Source organism: Arachis hypogaea, chromosome 17 (assembly GCF_003086295.3).
Source record: "Arachis hypogaea cultivar Tifrunner chromosome 17, arahy.Tifrunner.gnm2.J5K5, whole genome shotgun sequence".
NCBI lineage: Eukaryota > Viridiplantae > Streptophyta > Magnoliopsida > Fabales > Fabaceae > Arachis > Arachis hypogaea.
Genome location: NC_092052.1, coordinates 123,158,041 through 123,167,373, shown reverse-complemented (window position 1 = coordinate 123,167,373; position 9,333 = coordinate 123,158,041). Strand labels below are relative to the sequence as shown.

General features: G+C 29.4%; 2 protein-coding genes across 2 annotated transcripts; one reads left to right on the top strand and one right to left on the bottom strand.

The window, feature by feature from the left end:
* The first annotated feature begins 4,000 nt into the window (after nucleotides 1-4,000).
* On the top strand, nucleotides 4,001-6,669 carry LOC112767340 (endoglucanase 25). Its single transcript, XM_025813206.3, has 6 exons — nucleotides 4,001-4,428; nucleotides 4,529-4,836; nucleotides 5,152-5,628; nucleotides 5,721-5,850; nucleotides 5,937-6,109; nucleotides 6,252-6,669. The coding sequence occupies exons 1-6, from the start codon at nucleotides 4,125-4,127 to the stop codon at nucleotides 6,588-6,590; spliced, it is 1,731 nt and encodes a 576-aa protein (XP_025668991.1). The 5' UTR covers nucleotides 4,001-4,124; the 3' UTR covers nucleotides 6,591-6,669.
* A 713-nt stretch (nucleotides 6,670-7,382) lies between these two features.
* On the bottom strand, nucleotides 7,383-9,115 carry LOC112766948 (glycolipid transfer protein 3). Its single transcript, XM_025812842.3, has 6 exons — nucleotides 8,642-9,115; nucleotides 8,474-8,529; nucleotides 8,242-8,372; nucleotides 7,977-8,112; nucleotides 7,686-7,829; nucleotides 7,383-7,592 (listed from the first exon to the last, which is right to left on the bottom strand). The coding sequence occupies exons 1-6, from the start codon at nucleotides 8,835-8,837 to the stop codon at nucleotides 7,557-7,559; spliced, it is 699 nt and encodes a 232-aa protein (XP_025668627.1). The 5' UTR covers nucleotides 8,838-9,115; the 3' UTR covers nucleotides 7,383-7,556.
* Nucleotides 9,116-9,333: the final 218 nt, after the last annotated feature.

Sequence of the window (9,333 nt, the reverse complement as noted above, 5' to 3'; positions counted from 1 at the left end):
TTTTTGAGACTTACTTTAAGTAGACGAACGAATTAACTACTTGACCAATCCAACAATAATAATAATAATAAGTACCTACATATATGATATATATTTTCAACCTAAGAATAATATATGTGAAATTTTTTCTTTTTCTAATTCTACAATTAACAAATTAGAGAGAAATTAAAGGGCTAATTCTTTTTGGGTTTGCATAGATTTGTTTGAAGATACAAAACACTTTAAAGGCTACACATATTACTTGAGTAAGCCAAAATTATGAATAAGCTTTTGATAATAGAGTTGCAAGATATTCATCTTATACAAAAATGGTAAAATTTTATACAAAAACACTAAACGACAGACGAAGACTTCTTTTGAACCGACACGGTGGGCAGATGCGACGGCTAGACAGAACATAGAACAGTGGACGAGATGTGGGATGCAGCAATAAAGAGGAGAACAGACGCACTTCAGAAAGGAGAAAGAACGCCGCAAACAGAGAGAACGGCGTGGGGAGGGTTGACGGTGCGATGAGAAAAGAATGTGACGAGAGGTTGGCTGCAAAGAGGTTGGATGAAGTATGAACGACACTAAGATCTCTAAATTAAAGAAGAGTTATGTAAATGAGGATTAGAAATTTAGAATTCTTCTATATATATATATATATATATATGGGGCATGTGAAAGGACTAAAAATTCATAAATGAGAAATAAATTATTAAGAACAATTAAATAAAGGATTATGCTATGGTGCTGAAACAAAATTTTTTCAACACCTATTGAAATGAGATGGTGATAAAGAGAGTTAGACACGTGTTAGTGTTGTTGTTGCAGGAGCAGACACAAACGCAGAGTAGCACGGTGGTACAGGAATTTTGTTGGAAGTATTTGTTAATAGTATAATAAAGATAATTTTTTTATTGGTTTTTGTTATCATTAGACATGGACATGCTGATTTTATTTTATAGTTGAACCCAGTTATTTGAAAAATGAATAGTTGATAAAAAATTATTTTAGGCCATAATAATAATAATAATAATAATAATAATAATAATAATAATAATAATAATAATAATAATAATAATAAATATTAATAATATTTATTATTATTATTATTATTATTATTATTATTAGTTGGAGCCAGTTATTTGAAAAATGAATTATTGATAAAAAAATTATTTTGGGCCATAATAATAATAATAATAATAATAATAATAATAATAATAATAATATTTGGATATGACATGATATTTAGAACATGTAGGAGTAGTTATTTGTAGTTTTGTACATAAAAATCAAATAGGATCACGATAATGTTATCATAGTAATAATGAATTAAAATTATAAATTTCAGTAAAATAAATAATAATAATAATAATAATAATAATAATAATAATAATAATAATAATAATAATAATAATAATAATTAAATTCTAAATCTTTCTATTATTTTATTTTTTTACAAATTTATTAAACCTTAAAACATAATTTCTTAATTAAGAAATTATTTTTATTGTAAAAAATAAATCACATAATTTAAGCATATGTATGAAAGTATAAAATAAATTAAATAAAATTAATTAAAAAATAAATAAATTGAGAAAAATATGTTCGAAAAATCATAAACCCTAACTGCTAAATTCTAATTCCTAAATTCTCAACAACAAACTCTAAACCTTAACCCCCAATCCAAAATCCCTAAATCCTAACTCAAATCTTATACCATAAATTTTAAACTACAAATCTAAATAAAAAATACTAAATAAATAACCTTTAACCATAAATTGCTAATTCATAAATTCTAAAGTATAAATCACACTTTTTATTCTATTAACAATAAATATTAATTTCTTAACTCTAAATCCTAAATAATATCATACATAATAAAATATTAATAAAAATATTTTGTATCACTTTTTTAATTAAAAATACTAAAACTTTAATATTTATTGTATATAATCTTTTAAATTAAAAAATTTATTTTTGCTAGTATTTTGTGATTTGATAATTTTAATATTTTCTTTTTTTATTAAAAAATTGAAGAGCATAATAAATACAAAGTAATTAATGAGTCATTCAAAGTTTAAAAGAATAGTAAATTTTTAAGAAAATAAAACTAAAAGAAGAATATATATAGGATTTAAAAACAACGATAATTCATATTAATAAATTGATTGAAGGCTAAAATTATATATATATCCTGAATAAAAATTAGTTATATGTCTATTCTATGTTAATGTATGTTAGTCTATTCACATAATTTAATTTGCATGGCCAAAAAAAAAAAAGAATGCAATTTATGAAAATTATAGGTGTACATCTATAAATAATTTTATGACTACTAGCTAAACAATAGAAGAAGATTTTAGATTAACTTTAATATTATTTAATAAATCCTTTGAAACAAAATTATCCTCACATAAAAATTAGAAACTCGTTTACTCATTACAATATTAGATTTGACATTTTGAAATATTAGGTTTTAGTAGAAATTTTTTAATTTAAAAGATTGTATACAATAAATATTAAAATTTTAGTATTTTTAATTAAAAAAATGATACAAAATATCTTTATTAATATTTTACTATGTATGATATTATTTAGAATTTAGGGTTAAGAAATTAGTGTTTATTGTTGATAAAATAGAAAGTGTGATTTATAATTTTGAATTTATGAGTTAGCATTTATAGTTAAAGGTTATTTATTTAGTATTTTTTATTTAGGTTTGTAGTTTAGTGTTTATAGTATAAGATTTGAGTTAGGATTTAGAGATTTTGGATCGAGGGTTAAAGCTTAGAGTTTGTTGTCGAAAATTTAGGGGGTTTAGGATTTAGCAGCTAGAGTTTATAATTTTTCGAACACATTTTTTTTAATTTGTTTATTATTTTTTTATTAACTTTCTTTATTTTATTTTAGACTTTTATATATATACTTAAATTATGTGATTTATCTTTTATAATAAAATTAATTTCTTAATTAGAAATTTGTGTTTTAAGGTTTAATGAATTTGTAAAAAAAAAAAGATAAAATAATAGAAGAATTTAAGATTTTATTATTATTATTATTATTATTATTTATTTTACTGGAATTTATAATTTTAATTCATTATTACTATGATAGTATTATCGTGGTCCTATTTAATTTTCATATACAAAACTACAAATAACTACTACATGCTCTAAATATCATGCCATATCCAAATATTATTATTATTATTATTATTATTATTATTATTATTATTATTATTATTATTATTATTGATTAATGGTTCACTTTTGGAATAACTTGGTCCAACTACAAAATGAAAATAGCATGTTCATGTCCAATGACAACAAAAACCAATAAAAAAGGTTATCTTTATTTAATTATTAATAACTACTTAATATTTCCAATACAATTCCTGCTACTACTGCTGTTCTGTAATTTGTGTCTCCTCCTGCAACAATAATACCAATACGTGTCCAACTCTTTTTGTCACCACCTCATTTCAGTAGGTGTTGAAAAAATTTTGTTTCAGCACCGTAGCACTCGCCTTAAATAAATTTATGAATTTTAGGGATTAGCAAAGACGGAGCAGAAATTCTTACTTGGGTCCCCACACCTGCTTCAAGAGAATTTTATCTTATTTCCATCCCCGAAAAAAACATTTTTTACAGTCAGATTTCCATTTGAAATGGTTTCTGCAAAAATTTCCGTGCCTCGAAAAATTTTGCCATCCCTACCAGTGATGCCGTCCCCTTTTAAGGAAACCTTCCTCCTTTGTTACCAAATCATGCATGCGTTATGTGTAGTATAATGATTAATGAAGTACAAGATGGGAACTTACATATAAAAATTACTGTAGTTAGTAACCAATACTAAATGGATAGTCACAACTCACAAGAAAAATGTTAAATGGATTTCATACTAAAAGTAGAAACCAAAATCATCTAAGAGGACTATACAAATATTTTTTCGTTAATTAGAAATTAAGGGTAGAACAAATTTTATATTAGATTAAGCCTAACACAATTCTCCTCTTTTTGGACGGCAAACTTAGAACAAAGACAAACCTATGCTTTGGAATATCAACCCATAATATGAATTATGAATATCAATCAATACCATATACTATGTAAATCCATCTTCATCTTCAACCAAGTATGGCAACTTTTGAGTTAGAGAAGCTGCCTCTTACATATACTCATTCACTTTCAGATTCTTCCTCTGCCTATCAACCTTTCCCTTCTCATTCTCACTACCAAAAATATTATCACTACAATCTTGTTATCACTGATAAGGACCAATTCCGTAATTTCCTTCTTGTTTCATTAACAATCATTCTTGCCATCATAGCATTGGTTCTAATCCTGCACTTTTTACCCCATAAGAACAAGCATCAAGGAACTTCAATCAATTTCAAACTCGCAATTAACCATGCTCTAACTTTTTATGATGCACAAAAATGTACTAGTACTATACTATACTACACTACACTACTTCTCTTTGTGTAACATATTTTCTTCAGATCATTATGTTTTTAATTTTTAACTTTTTGTCTTTGAAGCTGGACACTATCCGAAGAACAGCCCAGTGAAATTTCGAGGCGATTCAGGATTAGGCGATGGAAAATCAGCAGATACTGATCTTGTTGGTGGATTCTATGACTCTGGCAATAACATTAAATTTACTTTCACCACAGCTTATACTACAACCTTGTTGAGTTGGAGTGTGATGGAATATCATAGTAAATATGCTGATCTTGGTGAGCTTCAACATGTTAGAGACATAATCAGATGGGGAAGTGACTATCTCCTTAAGGTGTTCATTCTCCCAACTTCAACATCTAAATCCAACCTTACAATATACTCTCAGGTAAACTTATATTAAATTTGTATCATTGTTTCTTGAAGTTAATTTTGATATACTATCAGTATAAAACAGTTTTATACTTGGATCCAATTATGTAACACCACATAAGCAAAAATAACTACCTTTTACATTTAACCACCGTTATTTAAAAGAACAAATATGATTGGATGATTGTAGTTATACTGTACTCATTGAAGTTGACCAATAGGAGTAGGACTAGTTTCACATTTGGAAATTTGTGAACCAAAATTGTGAATTGCTGATTTTACATAACCAAAAATTTAATTTACTTTTTTTTTCCACCTTCTATTTGATTAGGTTGGAAATACCATTAGTGATAAGGGAGAGCCAAAAAATGATATAAGCTGCTGGCAAAGACCTGAAGACATGGATTATGCAAGACCAGTTTCAATTTGTGACAGTTCTGCTTCAGATTTAGGAGGTGAAATTGTTGCAGCATTATCTGCATCATCTATGGTATTAAAAAATGACACAGAATACTCAAAGAAACTAGTCAAAGCAGCAGAAACTCTACACAAGTTAGTCACAAGTGAAGATCCAAAGAAGCAAGGAACTTACACAATGGTTGATGCATGTGGAAAACAAGCAAGAGATTTCTACAAATCATCAAGTTACAAAGATGAATTGGCATGGGGAGGAACATGGTTGTTTCTTGCTACTGGAAACTTAACTTATCTTGATTATGCTACTGAGACTTTTAAATCTGCCAAGAGCAATGAATCAGATTTTGATAATGGAGCCTTTGATTGGAACAACAAGCTCAATGCAGTCGCGGTAATCTAAAATTAACTGATGTAGGACTAAACTACTTGCACTTGAAATTCTAATGTAGTTCCCTCTCTTAACTGATCTTGGATTCTTGGCAGGTTTTGCTAACAAGAATTCGATACTTTCGTGATCCCGGAGGATTGTATGAACATGCTTTGAGGCTCTCATCAAACTCAACACACTCCCTCATGTGCTCTTTGCTGTTCAATGATTTTAGCAGGACACCTGGTAAATTCTAAAGCTGCTCTATCAATAGATTTTCATGTGTGTAATTAGTGTTCATTATCTATTTATATGATTCATGATAATTGTAGGTGGATTGATTATCATGAAAGATGATAATGGGCCATTACTAGAGTATGCTGCAACAGCATCATTCCTCAGTAAATTGTATAGTGATTATCTTCATCATCTCAAGTTCTCTGGTGCAAAATGCAAGAGTAATGTGTTTTCGGTGGCTATGCTTCGCGAATTTGCTAGTTCTCAGGCAAATTCCTATTAAATGATCATAGAAAAAAGAGTACAAATATTCTAATTATGTTTTTCATGTAACACTTTCCATTTATAATAGCCTAATTCTAAAAAAAACTATACTATAATGTTGATTCCTTGTGTTACTTGCTCCTCAGGTTAACTACATATTGGGACAGAATCCTTTGAAGATGAGTTACTTAGTGGGATATGGTGACAAATTTCCAGTGCATGTTCATCACAGAAGTGCATCAATTCCATGGGATGATAAGAAGCATTATAGTTGTGATGGTGGCAAGAAATGGCTCAACTCGAAGGATCCGAATCTGCAAGTTCTTGTTGGAGCCATGGTGGGAGGGCCAGACATGCATGATGGTTTCATAGATCAAAGGAACAATTCAAGGTTCACTGAGCCAAACATAGCAAGCAATGCTGGTTTAGTTGCAGCACTTATTGCACTTTCTGATAACTCAAGTGGCTTGAAGGATTCATTTTGAACTTCTCCGTTTGCTATACTATGTTTGATCAAATTGGTTTCATTTTTACATCAATCTTTTGATCTTAGTTTAAATTTCACGTCCAATCTTGTGAGAAGAACAGAGCAAAAGATTTTATAAATAAGATATTCACCAATGGAGAGCTTTTTAATATTTTTTGTGGGCCTAATTATCTTACAATAAAATTTGTATGGGACTTAATTTGTCAAACATGCATATTAAACTGTAACTTAATCCTTTCCATGTATATTAAGGCTATATTTGCTTATTATCTCAGAACAATAAAAATGCAGACACAGACATACATGAACGCAAACATAGATATACATGAATACATGTAGTCTGTTTGGTTGTTATAACACTAGTAGATATATACACATTTATCATTAAAAGCCAATTTTACCTCCAATAAGGAAGAAGTTGTTGGTGATCAAGGTGATGAGAGTAGAAAGTAGAATTTTAAAAATTTTGAAAGGATAAAATTGTAATAAAAAACTATGTCTCATGTCTAATATCTGTGTCAACTTTCTAGCAAGATACTAAATACATGTATTTTGTACGTGAGTGTGTCTTTCTAAAAATTTATGTCTTACTAAACTAATAATAAACATATGGCACAGTATCCATGTCCAAGATGGACATAGACAGCAACCAAACACAGCCTTAAATAAGACAATTCACTCTTCTCTTGTGTGTACAAATTTTGACACGTATCATTTAAATTTTAAACTAATCAAGTTTGCCCCTTTTGGACGTAGCATAGCCTTAAATTGGATCCACCAAGCAAATAGATTGGGATTCAAACTCAACTAACAAAACTTTGATGTATAATTTGTTAAAACTTTCTATGCTAATCAGCCTTTTGCAAACTTGCAACTACAGAGTTGTTTGGATACAAATTTCACTGTACAAGCCATTTACATGATAAAGATAAACTATACATGGATTCTTGATTCTTATTTGACTTCAGGTTGACTTCAGCCTGTCCAAGTTATACACTTTCTGCAAAAATAAATATTTGTAAGCACCTAACACTAAAATTGGTATCACTATGATATGAACAATATGTTACCAAGAGTGAAAATTGAGGCTTACTAGAATACAATGGATATCTTCAAGAAAAGGAACAAGCAAAGAAACCAACATCTGCATTTTCTCCTTTAGGGCCTCACAAGTTTCATCTTTTTCTCTAAGGAGATTCATGAAAGTTTTGCGATCCGGGACTAGTTTTATAGCCACCTGCAAATAAATAGTGTCATTTCTATCAAGTTTAGCCACCATGATAAACTATGCAATTGCAAGCTTTTATATGATTGAAGGGTAGCCTGTGGAATCCAACTAGAATCATAAAAGAAAAATTTTGATTGAACAAATGGAAATTATTACTCTAAAAGCAGCTGAGGAAATCCATCCATGCCATGGAGTCAAAGTTGCAGCATAAGATTCTTCAACTACTTGTTCCATACTCTTGTTAGGATCTTTTGCAAGTGACTGTAACAGAGCCATGGCAAAATCAAGGGATCTGCAGAGTGCCACCTCTCTAAGTAAAACTTACGCAACTTAAAATATCGAAAGCAAGTAAATTAATTGACCCTTTTTCTTTTCCTGAACAATCTTATGAGCTGATTATGCAAATTTTGTAGTTGCTAACCTTGTGAGCCAAACAAGGGCTTTACTACAACTACACCTCTTCCTTGCAGTGCCTTTACTAGCTTCTAATTTCAACATCTCAACCAAATTTGAATTCAATGATGGGTTTGATTCATACATCAATTCCAATCTCTGCAGTGAAAAAGAACTTAAAACAGTTTAGATAGTGCCAAAAGTTACCATACAGTAACAGATTTTCCCTCCTTTCAAGGTTAAGCATTGACTATTTTTACCTTAATATTCTGGTGAATGTCTTGTCTCAAGACAGCCATGGTTGGCCCTATCTTATCTACAAGAGCATAAAAAAAAAAAAAAAGCAAAAGGACAATGTGTGTGTTAGTTGCTACATCACATTCCTACTATTCATGTTTTTGGGAAAACAAAGAGAGTGATAAACCAACCAAGAACTTGTAGAACCAAGTGACATATAGATAGAAAAGGCTTTGTAGGGATTTGTTCTGTAGCAGAAGCACCATCTTCATGATGTTCATGATTCCCTCCAACTGCAGAAGGTTTAACAACAACCATCATAGATAACTCTTCAATGGCAGAGCTTATCTCTGAACTCTTCTTCTCCATATCCCTTTTCCTCTTCATCTCTCACCTATGCTATGTTCCTTCCTTGTCCCTCTTCCTCTTCTCTCTTATATATATAAAACTAAGCTTGGACTTTTATCAAATACTTTATATGCATATGGAAATAGATAGATAGAAAGAGAGAGAGAAAGAGAGATGAATAGCAATGAAGCTTCCTATATTTTGATCACAAGTTGCTGGAAATAGAAGAACTAAACTAATCTTGCTGTGCCATCAATTATTAAATTGTTGTTCTACACATCTAGTTACATCATTGTTCTTTTAATTTCTATGGTAATAAAACTCTTGAGCTATCAAAATTTTTTTTTAATCTCCAATGAACTATTTGATTGTGACATTATATTTGACCTTGGGTTTATCATCTAACCTTATGTTAAAGAAAACAATAAAACGTTATCTGAATAAATCAAGTCCATGTAGGTCCCATACTTGAAATAGACAAGGGCTTTACAATCTAACCGTCTGTGATGAACTACCATGTGCTGCTTGGATATTA